The sequence below is a fragment of the Odontomachus brunneus genome, unplaced genomic scaffold (genome assembly GCF_010583005.1).
Source record: "Odontomachus brunneus isolate Ranch 3 - 2012 unplaced genomic scaffold, Obru_v1 Obru_scaffold_082, whole genome shotgun sequence".
Classification (NCBI taxonomy): domain Eukaryota; kingdom Metazoa; phylum Arthropoda; class Insecta; order Hymenoptera; family Formicidae; genus Odontomachus; species Odontomachus brunneus.
Window position 1 is genome coordinate 961,976 of NW_022639532.1, and position 16,395 is coordinate 978,370.

General features: G+C 42.7%; 1 protein-coding gene across 3 annotated transcripts in view; it reads left to right on the plus strand.

Annotated features, from left to right (window-relative positions):
• The window catches only part of LOC116847761 (extracellular serine/threonine protein CG31145), an 80,648-nt gene that overhangs the window by 45,613 nt on the left and 18,640 nt on the right, over positions 1-16,395 (plus strand). For all 3 annotated transcript variants that reach the window (XM_032823107.1, XM_032823108.1, XM_032823106.1), the window contains 2 exons: positions 11,776-11,900; positions 13,352-13,430. In XM_032823107.1, the coding sequence (XP_032678998.1) occupies positions 11,776-11,900; positions 13,352-13,430 (204 nt within the window). The remainder of the gene's footprint in view (positions 1-11,775; positions 11,901-13,351; positions 13,431-16,395) is intronic.

A 16,395-nucleotide genomic window follows, 5' to 3' on the forward strand; every position in this document is an offset into this window, starting at 1 on the left:
AGAGAGAGAGAGAGAGAGAGAGAGAGAGAGAGAGAGAGAGAGAGAGAGAGAGAGAGAGAGAGAGAGAGAGAGAGAGAGAGAGAGAGAGAGATGGGAGATGAATGGGGGAGGGCAGGAGGAGGAGGGGAGGAAGAAATGGTGGCATAATTTTCCAGCGAAGCGTCGCGTGGCGAGGAACGTCGCGAAAGTATGTTCGTCCACACGTGGCTCTCACTACTTTGTTCCGGCCAATTGCGGACGCGCGCGAATTTAGTATCGACAGTCGGCGAGAGAGGAACAATCGAATTCGCACGCGAGCGTGAAAAAGCCGCGGGAAAATCGTGTCACGGTTATTGGGTCGTGTCGTCGCCGCGTCGCTTAAGAATTGTTCCATATATCGCCGACGCGTTTCGCATTTCTTAAAAAAAAAATAAAGAAAAAGGGAAAAAATATATATATATATATATATATACAAGAGCTCGATTTCATAATCTCTATGTCTGAGCTCGATTTCATAATCTCTTGTAAGAATTTCGAGCGGATTGAGATGAAAATGTCCAATACTGTTTTGCGAAAATCGCAATAATGATCGAGATATTATTTGTAGAAGATATATGAATGATCATGCATGATATGGTAGGTCAGCTGTAGTGATGTTTGCCGTCGTGTGCTTGTATATTAGGTGAAACTGAGCAAAAGAATCATCTACCATTTTATAAATAACCATGTAGGTTTTTAATTAAAGAAATGCTCACGAGAGATTGTGAAATCGAGCTGGAACACACACACACACACACACACACACACACACACACACACACACCCACACACACACATATATATATATATACATGTGTGTTGTAATTATATAATTACATATGTCCTGTATAATTACTATAAAAAGGAATGTCTGCAGTAATAATAAAAATAATATAAAGTAATATGTAAAAATTTAATCATCGTAGATGTGTGCTCGTCGAAGTTAAATGGTATGTTCCGTCGCAACAACGTCGTAAACAAGCTTCTTATCACGGCTTATCAAATAAGAAAGATAAAAAGCAACGAGCGAACGGGCGCGATAGACGAAGCAAACGCGTTACGAAAGTTTGTCGAGTCCGAATCGACAAGTCTTCGCTCGTGACCTGCGTTCAATAACAAAATTTGTTGGCAAATTTCGATTTCGTTTCCTTGGTGCGAAATGTGTGCAGTTTGTGTAGACATCCGCCCAGTAGTTGAAGCAGTTTACCTACGATATATGAACCGATTCATTCCAAAGCATAATATCAATAATGTCAATTCAGTTTTATGATGTCTACCATTAGTAAATTTAAAACATGTTTGTTTGTATTATCAATAAAAAGCTTAAAATTGTATGAACAATGAATGAACATGTGGAAAAGCATCGAGAGAGAAGAAGGAGTTTGGAGGAAACGAGGCATTCGACTACATCAAACTCTGTGACAGAGATGACAATCTAGGTTAGCATTGAAAGTGAACAAAAGACAAATACGGTGTATGTATGTTAATAATACAGAATTTCATCGCGATGAGCAAACATCAGGTTATTCTGATGATAATGATACACATGAAATCTGTCACGATAGTTCAGACGTAATGTCACCTGGTGAAATAGCACAACCACAAGAATGGATAAAAGGATGTTATTTGACGAATGATGTCACGAGAAACCTAAAAATATATGTTACTCATCAAAAATTTTCTGCACTGTGACTCTTATTAGCATTAAAATTTGTCAATTTTTTAGAGAGAAATTTTAGACAAGTTCTTACATACTACGAAAGTCCAATATTTTCATAATTTTTAAAATTAAAAATTGTTTTGAATTTATGGAATCTTTGGAATCCTATAATTCTCTGGGATAAAAAATCGGTGCGAAAAATGAGACTTATATATTTATTTTCTGCACAACGAGATCTTTCATTTGGTATCTGTTTCAACCTCTTATTTCTCTAACTTAGGGCAATACTCATTTGGCCACACTCTTTCTGTGAGATTTGTTGAAGCTGTGATCGCCGAAGCTCAACGTGAAATATCAGTTCGCTAAGTCCGCAGATCCATGGATTCGTTGCCGCGTAGTGATTTATGATTCTCAGTTTCTTACTTAGCGTTTACAGTAGCTTGCTAGTTTACACGCACGCATGCACTCACGCACACGTGGTGTACACGCGCGCATAGAATGCGATCTATAGATCTATAGATCGCCGGATTCTCGCTCGGTTAGTTTCAGTTTATACACAATGAGCCGAAATTAGGTCAACAGCGACTTCTCTCTCTCTCTCTCCCCCTCCCCTCTCTCTGCTCCCGTATTCCGTTTCCGGCAAACAGAACCGCCTATTCCCTGTCCAAATTGTCATAGTCGATCGTGGATTGAAGCGAAGAGAAACACGTGAGATTGATTTTGCTGGCCTCGCTAATATTGAAACTGATTTACAGGAATACGAACACCATAAATTTCTTATTCATGACAGCGCGGTCGAGCTCAATCAAATTTTTTGCGACTTGTCTCCTAATCGGCGCCAATTTTTTGTAACGATACTATAAGGAAAAGGATTTTATCGCTCGTAGTGGAGAATTGAAGACTTTACGATCCTGTGTATCGCAGAGAAAAATCAAATATCACGAATCGCACCGTATGGCATTTCGTACATGAGTGTGTGTGTAAAATTGATAACTTATAATTGTAATAACCGATTCGTAATAATCTTGCACAGCGCGATGCTATTCGGGGGACACTCGCGTGATACAGGTTGAGCCGTGTGAAACGGATCTGCTCTCCTAAATTTTCCCCCTAATGGTCGAAGGTGGCACGAAAATCGTCGTGTGCGAATTTACGAAATTTTCCACGGAGGAATGTCTCGGGCGTGTCCCATCGGGCCGAACGGCGAAATAAGAGCGCCGATTCTCAGAGCGCCGCGAGAGGGGACGCCGTAAACAAGGAGAATAGAAATTATAGATGAGCCGGGGTAAACAGCGAGAGGCGAGAAAATGGCTTTTCCCCGGGAGAGAAATGCGTCTCCGTTTTCCAGAGCGGAACGAGCCTGTCCCTCTTCCTTCATCTTCTCCTCCCACTCTCTCCTCCCGCCGATTAGGACACGAGTCGCACCGTATGACGACATAAAATCGTACTAATTATATCACTGTGAAAGTGCATGCACTTGTGTATACTCAGGGAAAAAGATACGATGTAGTCTATGTAGCGACTACCTATCTATGCAGGTGACAACTGTACGAGTTTTGTGTATGTAAAATTAATATATATTTTTTAATAAACTGTTTCGATGAATAAACTAGTTATTGTAAGCTGATGGTTACAACTTAATTAACGAAAATTACATAATTATTGTATATAGTTCTCGTAATCATTCAGCTTACAACTTACAATAACTACGAAATAGTTTATTAAACTGTGTCCACTGCAAAAATTTTTGTGCCAAATTTAGCAGATCTCATATGCCAATTTATCCATTTTTGTGTTAGTTATAAACATAAGGTAAATGTGTAAAAAAAGTTAACACAAATAATATGTCGAAAATTAACAGAAAAATATATCACTCGGATATTATTGTGTTGTTTTAGAACTGAGAAATGATGAATTTATGAATTCAACGCAAAGTAAACTCAAACTAAAATAATATCAACAACAACAATCAACGATCAACAATGTTAAATTAACATACCGATATGTTGAATATTTTATTTAGGAATTTCTACACAAGTCGATTTCAACACAAATACAAAGTTCTTTTTATTGTATATTAATTCTATATACAGAACTTGTATAGTTATCACTTATAATATAGTAGTAATAGTTATGGTAGACCACGCACACAATCAAAGTGTATTCTTCACTGAAATGCTTATAACTAGTGATTCAGTCGCAAGTATAGTATTACAATTAATAAAATCACGTTGAAAAAATCATTTGATAGTAACGACTGTTTGTATTAATGAGTTCTCAAACACAGGCAGTGTCATTGCATGCAAATCGTATGGAAGCTGGCGACTGTTGTCCACCGCCGAAAGTTGGATTTGGCGCAATGTGCAACGAATTGGTGGTAGACACATGAAATCTTTCTTTCACTGGACAAAATCAGTGAGATATACGATAAGGCAGTAAAGTGGAAGTGTTTCCACTGAAAATCAGCGAATATTTACCGATTATCGGTGAAATGTTCCTCTCACCGATTTAATCAGAGACATTTTTACTAGTTCACCTTGGGAGAGTAGTGAGACAATTTCGACCGATATTTTCGACGTCTCGTTACTCGCTCGGCGCGAAGAAGTTCTCGCGAAAATGATCACGTACGCGCGGTCAGGCCAATTCGATAACGTTTCACCCCCGAGTCGTTGAGAAATACCGTTTCTCGCGCGCAGGCGGAGGCCCGTGTTTTATAAGCGGGCGGAAAATGTAAGCAGGCAGGCTCGATGGAAGGGACGACTATCTCAATTTCTCTGCGAGGATAAGCGATAAAAATTCAATTAGACGAAATAGAGCCGCTGACGGGAACGATGTAGCGCCATTGTTACGCAAAACAATGACTTATTCCCTCCCAGCGTGTGGCGACGCGAGGTCACGGCGGCGATGGCGGCGGCGGCGGCGGCGGCGGCGGCGGCGTCGGCGGCGTCGGCGTCGGCGACGGCGACGGCGGTGGCGACGGCGGCCGCGATAGCGCGCGGACTACGGTCGCACGAAAGCGTTTATACGGAGCGTAACCCTCCTGAGGGAAATGCATGTCGGCCCTTCCGCGATGCTTCCCAGTGACGCGGTGGTCGATACTATTGCGAGCGTAAGAACTCGCCACGAGGGAAAGACAGGCGTTCGAGGAGTTTAAATCAAACTGGCTTAATCCTCTGAGGCACAGGACCTTCGAAATTCGGATTCTAATGAAATATTCATGTCACATGTCTAGAATGACAACTCAACTCAACTCAAGAGACATCATCCTATTGAAGTTAAGAAAATGAGCAAACAAACAAGATAAATCGGACTTTAAGAACCAAGTTATAGTGCTGTGAAACAATTATATTTATATTATATTTATCATAACAATCAGATCCAGAAATATAATGCACGGATCTAACGCGATAGTCCAATATTTCTGAATCTGATTCTTATGATAAATGCAATTGCTTCGCAACACTGTATGAACTGTGCTTGGCGCTCTTAAAGATTCATTTATTGTCTTGTTTTTTTTTTAAATTAATTTTTCTATTTTTACGTTCCTATTCTATTTTCCTATTTTTACATTCTCTTTCCATGTGGTATTGCGCTGAGCGAAATATGACGAGGTAGCATCGTGAAATTAGTTTCAAATTTACATTTATTATTTAGATAGTGAAATAACTGCACAAAACCCTAATATTTCTTCCTTGCTGCGCCAGTGAAGGCGCGCCCCTTGGGCGCCTTGAAAGTACATACCTGGTGAACAAACTCCTTAAAATGTCGGAAGATCGAAGCGCCGCGGCAACAACGACGACGACGACGACGACGACGAAGAACTCTTAATTCTCCGTAACTCGAGAGACGAAAATCGGATTTGGAGTCTCTTTCGCGGGGGAAGTGTCCGATGGGAGAACACACGAACGGCAGGGCCTTCCAAGTTCGGCAGAAGCCGGGACGTAATAACGTACGTCGAGTGGACGAATGCGCGTTTAAATGTTCGAGTTGTTGTCACCTATTCGCCCGCGTGCGATCGAGTCCACCGTGGCGGAATTATTTCTCTCCGCGAATGCGACAGAAGCTCCCCTTTCATACGCTCGCGCAGCATTGCCGCCGTGGACAATGCGCCTGCACCTGCATCCGTATCCGCATCTGCGTGGAAATCGACGACGTAGGGCGCGGGACCACGGAGAGAATGCGCATACCGTATTCGCGCCCCATCGCGATTTCGCTCGCGGCGCACCAACAGCGATTCCCCCGAGCTTAGCAAATGTTAAATTACACCGTAATTACATGACAGAGCTACCTCACTTTCGATCTACTTAATTGCATAATTAATGGCTCTTTCTTTTTTTATATCGATAATCTCGATCGCACAAGGCTAATTTGAGAACGAAGTGCCTTGATCGGGTACAGTAATTTGCTCGTTGACATCACGCTCGTTCATCGTACTTGATACGAGATTCTTCGCGCTTTGGTAGCCTCTGGTTATTATGCGTCATTATTATTGCATTTATTCGTGACGAGGAGCGACGCATCGCTCGAGAATGTCCCGATTTATCAACGGCGCGTGATAAACTATTACGGTGCGATATGAGCCGTTGATAATCAAATCGCCGTGAGTCATTTAATTGCGCGGCAGATGGAAAATTTTCCGGTGAAGTTGGTCAATGTTAATCGCACGAGGAGTTCCCTCGTATCCTGCCGCGATTTAGGAGGGAAAGGACCATTGAAGCAAGTACACGGAAAAGAGACTGTTACAGGTTGCCGCGACCACACATTCTCGACGGTTAGGAGAAGATTTATGTAAACTCAAGTTAGATAGATGTAACGTCAAAAATTACGGCTGTTACACGACTATCTATGCATTTCTCACAACCACGGTTCTTATGACACATAATGTTCAATTAGTTTATCCTGATATATAGGATGTCTGACGATAAGTGGAAAAACGTTTGGATAAGTCGAGTTGAATACGAATTTTCCTGTTACTTAAAATAATGTAAAATGCTGAGCTACCTATTGAAGCTATTAATTGAAGAAGACTGATGAATGATTTCCTTGCGGCAAATCATATTCGGTCAAGTGATGTCCCTAGTGTCTTCTCCGTGCACCAATTAATGATTCATTCGTCGACAGTTAAAAAGACGCTTCGCCCTGATTATGCAACGGTATAATGATTTGTTTGTAATCTAAGGACGAACTATCTTCTGGTGGCGCAGTGTGAATCGAGAGAGAGAGAGAGACATTGGAGAAGCGTTGGAGCGCCCGTTATACCGGGAATCGAATCGGCGTGAGGAAGCGACATCTCCGCTTCCGATTCGCCATTGATATCCGCGGCGGGATTGATATTCTCCACGTCGCCGTGATATTTCCTCCGCGCGAGATCGCGTGAGAAGCTGCATCGTATGCATTATGCATCGCCGCCGGACGGTCGGTCAGCGTCGTCCCGCGTCACTTGAGAATCACCCGACGTGGACCGCGTTATTTTCCGAAAATTATATGTAGAATGGCGTTATATTCGCGGGGAACTCGTGGGGAATCGTGCCTGCTCTCCCGGAAGAGCCGCACGGCAAAGTCCTTCGACCGGGCGGCATCGTACGAGCGACAGAATCGCTGCAATAATTAACGATCCGTCATTCGGCGCCGAGGTAGCAATCTGTAATTTCTACGCGTAAGGGCCGGCCTCGTCCTTCTCTCCGCACTCCACCTGCGCATTTAGGAGGAACGGAAACACGCAATCAGAGGCGGAAATGCAATCGGCCGACGCGGCGGGCGAGGCGAAGGGGCGCGTAAAAATATAAGCGGCTAACCGAATTAGATACGAATCGTGCGTGGACAAGACGCAATCAGTCGGCGCGGATGCATGAAAGGGTGACCTAAGCCTTCGTTATTGCGCGTGTATGCGCCGTGAAATTGCATTAGCGATCGCCGGCCGTATTGCGCGATGTATTACTACTGCCCGTGGCGCAAGAAACGAGAGCTATGTAGATTGTACACAGCGCGTTATGTCAATCGAGCTCGTTAATGCGAACGCGAATCGATCGACCTCGACGATCCTCGAACTCGCATCGATCGCTGAGTCGCTGATTCGCAAGTAGGGGAGGCCGGCTCTAGATGGCACCAGAAGTATGTTACTCATATGCTCTTCATTTGTCTTGAGAGGAACACAGATGCAAAATCGTGAAATGGTCCTTTTAGAACATAGAACTTTTCTTCGAGTTTCATTAAAATCGGAATATATATAATATCACAATTAAATAATGGAAAAAAACTTGTTAAATATTTTTTTTAGTAGCAAAGTAAATTTCCAAGTCTCTCGAGAAATTTGATACCAAAATTAATATTCTCCATCGTGTGTGAATAAAATTGAGCGACGTGTCAGTTATTAAGTTCTAAGGGAATTGCTTTTCCGTATGAAAAAACCTCTATAAGTAAGATAAGATTTATTGTGGTTAAATATAACTTTTTATATTGTTTACTTCATTATATCGAATTTCCGCGGAAGAAAATTCGAAGGTGTCTCTCTCTTTCTATTTGTCACTGTCTCTTCTCCCTTGCTCGTCCTTTCTCTCTCTCCCCAAGAGATCCGCGAATTCGGGAAACCGGAAACTGACGGAAACCAAGTAGCCGCGCGAATCCAATAATACGTACGGGAATAATCCGTCCGTCGCGACGGTTCGTTCGTTCGTCGGCTAATTTCGGGATAGCTACGCGTTATACATGAGAAGCAGCAGGCTTAAGATCTAAGTCTCCACGGAGTTCTCGACGTCGACGCTGCGAAAGGAATAGCAGAAGGGGGATGAAAAGGGGGGCAAAGAGAAGTCGCGGATTAGTTTCGCTCGCACGTGTGTTCCCGAACTCAATCTACGGCGCAAGATTCGGTTTGCGCAGTTCGAGACAAGACGACGTCACGACGATGTCGACAAAGAGAGTGGCCTAATCACGAAAACCCCTAATCAGCCCGTCGTATGTTCTCAAACTTGATAACTACTCTGATCAGAGGGACTGATGATGATCAGCGACTTTTCTATTATCATCGCGTTCACCAGGCGCGCCAGATGATATTCCGATAAATCAGAATCGCCCTTTAAAAGTGTGAATTCAACTCGCGCGACCCGGAAATAATTAAATGTAATTCAATTGTACCGCGCGCGGAATATAATTGCGTTTGTTTGCGCTTCCTGTATTCGCGGTATCGTATTCCGGCACGAGCGCGATGGGACTTTTGTTAAATAAATATCCAAGAACTGGAAGCGAACTTGTCAAATATTCCATCAGGTATATCGTCAAATATTTGACTTCCGATTGAGACGGCAGGATTCGGGATTTAAAACTGGAAACCAAAAATTTCTCGCATGAACTTTCCTGCGCGCGTGCGCGTGTACCTTCTACGTGTGTACGCGCATGCCATTACAAAATTAAATTGACTTAATTAAATTACCACGACGGGTAAAATTAACTGGATTGTAAGTCGCGCAATTGCAAATAAGTGAAAGTTGTAATTATACGCACGAGATGTAAATATAATAAGGGAGACCCTGGGGGGCTAGATGTCTCATATTCCAGAATCTCTTCAGAAGTTACAATTTTTCAAGCAACTAATTATTGCGATTAACTATACACATATGATAGATAGCTAATAACACGTCACTTCACTTTATTCATTCAACATATGGAGAATATTAATTCAAAGTTTTGAGAAGCTCCGAAATTGACTTTGCTACTAAATCTTTTCTGAAAAGGGGTAAAGGAAAGAATAAAGAGAGAGGAGAACTTAATGTGATATAGATATAGAAAGTATGGAAGAATAGAAAGGATGAAAGAATGGAGGATGTGTGGAATGTGTGTTTTAGTTGTTTTTAATGTAAACCAAGTCCCCTTCTTGGCTATTTAATGTATATAGCTGAATGATAATAAATATATATATATATATATATATATATATATATATATATATATACTAAATCTTTTCTATTTTTTAACTGTAATATTATTTCGATTTTGATGAAATTCGAGGAAAAGTATTTGTTCTAAAAGAAACATTTCGCGATTTTGTATCCGCTGTTTCTCTCAAGATAAATACTAAAAAAAGAACATGAGCAACGTACCCCCGAGGCCATCTAGATCCGGTATTGTGTCTAAATATATACATACATACATATATATATGTATATATATATATATATATATATATATATATATATATACATACACACACATACATACATATATATGTGTATAACTTATACAAGATGTGTGGTCCGATGAATAATTCGCGGCGATGAAAAATGTTTGCCCGGAAGTGTCGTCTCTCCTTCGAGAAAGACGAAGGAACGTTATAGTGGAGTCCTCACGGCATACTAACCATCCGGTGGCATGATATAAATCTTCCCGAGTTATCCTCGGACCGTCATTCAGGCTCAAAAACACCGTCTCGAATTATAATTGCGACGTTAAATTTTCTCTGTTCTAATCGTATCTCCTCGTCTCTCGTCTTAATTGCGGAGTTCTACCTGCCGCGTGCCAGGCGCTTTCGCGACGCCCGGTAGTTGCGGCGAAAAATTCAGACGCGGCAAGAGTTTCGGCGGCGTCGCAATAATGATTTATTTAGCGAAAGTGGGCGGATTTTTATTGGAAACACGTCGTAACTGGATATCGACAAGTACTCGGATTTTAGGTTGACAGTCGTATCGGGGAGGGGGTATGACGGAGGGTCACGACGAGGAGCAAGGGGGTGGGGATAGGGGCGCGGCGAAAAGGCCATGAGATGAATTTTAATAAAAGAATCTCTGCAATCGGCCTCCGCGCAGGGCAGTAAATTACTCGATTTAAGTTTCGCGATTGCCTCCCCCATCGTCGCTGAAAGTTTCTCTTGCACGCAAAAAATCACGCCGAAGTATTTCGCCTCGTCGTTATGGTGACGCGAATTTCTTAATTAAACATCGCGAAACGATTGGAACAATCCGTGGAAGTATAGGAAATAATTGATCGGCGAAAAGTATTAAGACTATTAATACATTATAACGCTCGTTAATAGCTATTACCGCTTCGTTATTGTGCGAATATATAGTTGCGTAATTATTGCTATTATTATATAATATACATAGGTTTTGGATTAAAATAATGTCGCCATTTGGCAACGCTAAATCGATTCTTCGCGCGCTAAGTGTGTTCGCATCCACGAGTCTGGGAAGAGTTCAATTGGCGAATTGTTGTTTACGTTCGCGCCTCGCTCGATCAAGTACACGATTTATCACTTCAATATGAATGTACAGAGAATTGCATACTTAATAAATGCCTAATCATTTACTATTCATTTTCTAATCGAGAGTTAAACTAAAAATTTTCGTTAATATCACCCTGTACTGCCACTTCGGCTGCTGCCATAATCGATTTATACGCAAATGCGTCGGCAATGCCTTTTAATTTTGACGTCTTGAAGCATTGTAACTTCAGTGCTTGAACATCGTCCAAACGTCAAAACGTCCAAACCGTTTTGTGACTCGGTATGTACGAGCCTGCAAAGCATGTTTAAGTGTCTCGAAAGAGAAGTGCACGCGTTACGTACGCACGTGCGTGCGTCTACGGAGATTGTTCTCTCGCGAGACGAAGAGGAGCAGCCTAACGGATAAGGGCTCTTTCATCCCCAGCGCGTAAAACGAGGGTCGAAGGCCGTCGTGGCTTACGGACGCCATTTCATGCATTTTAAAAGCTCGCACGAATTATGTTTTCACGATCGTCACGGCTCTTTCCAATTCCCCCTCCCTCCCTTCCTCTTCCCTCCACCCCCTCTCTCTCTTTTTCTCTTTCCCTTTACCGCCCCTAAGGGCTCGATATCGCGCCATAAAGTTTTGACGATTATAACCCGCGAAAGGTCGCTCGTCGCGACGAGAAACGATCGAACATCGCGAATGAAATTTCGATGTTTATGTCTCTCGTCGTTCTCTCTTTTTTTTTTTATGTAATATCATTGTGGAACGTTATCGCCTGGGACGATTTGAACGCTTTTTTTTTAATGAAGCCAGTAACCTATCTGGTAACCCATCTAAGGCCACTATTGCGACTGCTATTAGCGCGGACGAATCTTACGCGAATATTTTCGCTCGTTGCAGGAAAAACAGCACGACCTTGGAGAAGTTTCACCTGCAGATCTCCAGACTGGAGTTATACCCCGAGGAATCGAAGTACGTGGACCAGTTGCTGCACGAAATGGCGACCAAACTGATCTTGCACGTCGGTGAGTCCCGCGCGTGAAGCTTAAATGCGAGTTTAAATTGAAGTGTGTTTAAGGTGACTTAAATAAATGAGGCTTCAGCTCTCTCCAAAGCATAGATCCAAAATAGACTTCGCCCTCGAGAGTTCTTTAATCGTTTGGCACGACCCAGCGATTTTTACTCGCTCGAAGCGATTTCCGTGGGCGCCACGTTCCGCCAGTGATTACGACGCTCTCGATAATATCGTTGATTTCGTCGATTTAAGTAATGATGACGCGCGAAGAATTGCGATTATTTATAATCGTCGCTCGATTTAGTTGACGCTCCTCGGGCTCTTTTCTCGGGCGCGCAGCATTTAAACGTTGATCGTTTAGAAAGTTATAAGGGAGAAAGATGACAATTAGCGATGGGGATAATGACGGTGATAGTGACGCATTAAGAAATTAAGGATACCGAACTGGTAGTAAGACGGAACCGTAACTCTCGGGACCGAAATATTTAAGACTCTGCCCCAATTCGCGTCAATCGTGAATAATGGAGAACAACGGATCTAGTTCCCTCATTATAATTAGTCCAATTATCCATGGTGAGTGGCAATTGAGTTAGCGCGCCGTCAGTAAGGTCGTGAGAATTATCATTGGATTGAATTGGCGGGATCGAAGCGGCAGGTTCGCGTCGGTGAGAACAACGAAGGTCACTTGGAAATAGTAATTCCGGTAAAATTTTCCGTTCTCTACTACGACTTTTCGTCAAGCAAGGACTCGCTTTATCGGCTTGGTCGAGCAAATTATTGACTCGAGCTACTTAACTTGCTCGTTACGCGACGAGGCTAAAGTGGAACGTAGTAGTTTGATGGCGCTTTATTAGAAGCACCCTAATTATCTTTTATCGCTTACGCGGAAAGTATTTGTTAGTAACCCGTGGCAGTAGTTTTCGTGTCTGTTTCTGCACATGCTTGTTTCTTTGTTGTTAATATCATTTTTCTACAATTGTTTCCGTCCGTTTCTCTAAATAAATCAGTAAATTAGGGGCATTATTCTTACGATACTTGTGTATATCAAAACCATAATTAAAATCATGTAATCATAATTTGTAGGTCTCATTTTTTTACACGGATGTAATAAAACAATAGGGATGACGTGACGCATTATTCGTGAGCCTTATCATATGACTTGTCTCACCCCTTCGTGCACGGAAAAAGTATTGCGGTAAAAATTGCATTAGGATTTTTATTTCATTTCGTATACACGTAATACTTCATAACTCTTATTCAATACTTCAATACTTCACGTTATACTTCATAATTTTTGCATACACGTAGTCGACTCTCTAAGTAGGTTATTATAAAACTTCCTACTTATTTCCTATTTGCATTGAAAACGTTTGCAGAAAAACTATTTCTGCATTAATCTAATATCTGTCGAATTTTCTCATAATACTGCAGCTCAAGTATTCGCTGGTTTGCTTGTTGCAGTTCAAAAAGACGGCGGCACACAGTTGAAGCTGATAATTGATTATGGCGACAACATGCAGGCGCTGTTTAAGCCAATGCGGTAAGTATGTAATCGGCACGCTCGATATGAGCATGCATATTTAATTTCTCTTGTCCCATTAATGCCCTTTCTCCGTCGTCCTTGATGTGTATGTGGAATAAACATGATACCCAACGCAACGGAAATGACCATGCCGATTCTGCGGGGGAAAAAACATCTGAATCGAACGATATCAATTAGCGGTATGACGGAACGTCGGCGGGCGATTATGGTACTAATTAGAGGCGATCGCGTGGAAATTACGAGGAAGAGGTCGGCTCGGACTCGCGAACGACGGCGGAGCTGCTGGTGTCGCAAAGTTCTTGGCGTATCTCGAGGTCGCAGGCAGGCAAGCAGGCAGGCAGGCAGGCAGCGCTCGCGAAATTACTTGGGCAGTTTGTTGCCGGTGACGTCGAGCGTCGCGACGTCCCGATAGCGTTCAAATTAATGCTGAAACGACGGCCGCATTGAATTCGCACGTCGGGAAATCGCGTTTCTAGATGAGAAGGGCCGTACGTGGCTCAGACATTATAGATGAAAAGAATGGATTGATCAAACGTCTGATGAAATGCGAACGAACCAAAATTCCGGTTGACGTTACCAGACTTTTGTTCGGGACAACAAGACTACGGTCAGCCATGCGAGATTTCAAGCTGAACATGGTTAATCGAATTCTGATAACTCTTTTCAATCGGTTCGTTCATATATTTAATAAATATTATTCTAATAACACGTAACAAATTAATAAATACTTACTATTTTCTAGATATTTTTCTCTTATAGTGTACTGCAACGTCAATATAGTCTAGCTTTACAAAAATCATTACGAAATGCGATAAAAATCCTAAAGCAATTTTGACTTTCTCTGAAGGGATGAGGCGAGTCACATGACTCACGAATGCTGCACCGCATTATCCCTAAATTGTCTTACATCCGTGTTAAAAAAGTGAGATTTACACGTAATTGCAATTATGATTGTGTTCTTCTTCCCCCTATGTCTCGGAAGACCACACTCGTGGGTGGAATAAATTTCTCTACTTAGTCGTTCGCTCGCTCGTTCGATCGCTCCTTAGCCTCTTTCTCTCTTGTCTCGTCTCGCTCCGTTGCTTTTTCCCACTCGACGAAGTTACGCGGATCGGATTACGAGCGCAATTACATAAGTGGTGTCCCGAGCGTCGCCTCGTGCCGTGAGAGCAACCGCCGGGCTGCCCCCTTCATCATCGTCCGCCATCCCTTCATCCTCTTCTTCTTTTCTTCTCGCTCTAGTACGTCGCTCTCCTCGCGAATGATACGTCACACACTGAACCATTGTTCCGCGCGTGCCTATTTCATGGCTTCCTTTTCCAAACGTCTAATTTTTCGCAAACGACGCTTTTCATTGAGAGGGAGTTCATTAAACCTCGATCATGCGATCCGTTTAAGCCGTTTCGCACACGTAAAGCGCGATAATTTAACCCTAAAGTGACATCGCTAGCTGTTCAAAGTGCCGTTGTAATTGCGCATTTGCGAGTTTTGTAAAGTCCTATATAGTTATATATATAGCTCTCTCTCTCTCTCTCTCTCTCTCTCTTTCTCCTCAGATATATTATACACATATTTTTTTTATTTTTTCCCGTCGCGCGAAAAAAGAAAACGAGAGAGAGAGAGAAAGAATGAGAGAGGCGCGAGAGCGAGAGAGCGAGACGTCCGAGCGAATATAACGAGAGCTTATTGCGGCCGGCTCGCAATCTCGCCCGAAATTCTCTCTCTCGCAAACTTGCCGGCGAACTTATTGGCGAACTTATTACCGGAGTTTAAGCCGGCGCCCACTTATCGCGGAGTCTTCGGCCCACCGGAAGTTTAAAGGGCCCAACCACTCGTGGACCATCGAGGGAACGAGTGAGGAAGGGAGAGACAGAGAGAGAAAAAAAGAGAGAGAGAGAGAGAGAGTCGCAATATGCGGTGGGACAGGCTCGTCCGACAATTTTCCCGCAGTCTCTTCTCAGGATATTGCGCCCTCTTCTCCGCGGATAATAAGAAAATCCCTTGATATTGTACTATCGCGAGACTCCGTGCTGCCGCGTGTTGCCTGATGCGCTTAAATTTCACGGCCCCGTCGTGATCTCCTTCGTTTTCTCTTTCCCCGACGCGATCTGTCGTGGCGGAGGGCATCGTTTCGATACGAAATAAATACTGGCCTCGCGAGAGATAGAAAGAGAGAGATAGAGAGAGAGAGAGAGAGGGGGGGAGAGAGAATTCGTCCTTAAAGTTTCAAATAGCACGCTTCAAACGCCACGAGCTTTAATGAGTTTCGCAATTATTCGCCACGTTTCTATCAATAATTTCCAAATACAATTCTGTACGGCTTAATTATTTATTTATTTAGTGGACGAGAGTTAAATGTAATTATAAACAATGCACATAATATAACAATCGTTACGAATCCACGCTTGTTATCGAAATCGTTCGATAATTATCGCCTGTTTGCCGCTGTGTAACGCCCGCTGCTACAACACAACGGAATTAACTGCGGTGGAAATGAAATTAATTGTTTTTCTGAGATTTATATAATGACGCGCCGCATCGTCGAATAATATCCTCGATCGATCTCCCGGAGCAGTCGGAAGTGAACCAAAGAAAAAAAAAAAAAAAAGAAAGAGAAAAGGAAAACGCAAAAAACAGAAACGAATTTATTCGTCGCAGGAGAGCGCGCGAGTGGTGGCAAAGGGACAATGCGAAAGCTCGGGAGCTTTTATTGGTCCCGGGCTTCTCTCTCGAGCACCTCTCCTGAGGAAGAGTAACGAAGGAAGGAAGAGAGAAAGAAAGAGAGAGAGGGAAATAGAAAGTGGAAGAGGATGAGAGAGATAGAAAGAGAAAGCTTCGGGAGTTCCACAAACTCCACGGCGCGCGATCAAATATTTACCCGGTGATCTTCGTGCGGGTTTTACGAGTCGCGTGCGGTATATATATATATATATATATATATATATATATATATATATATATA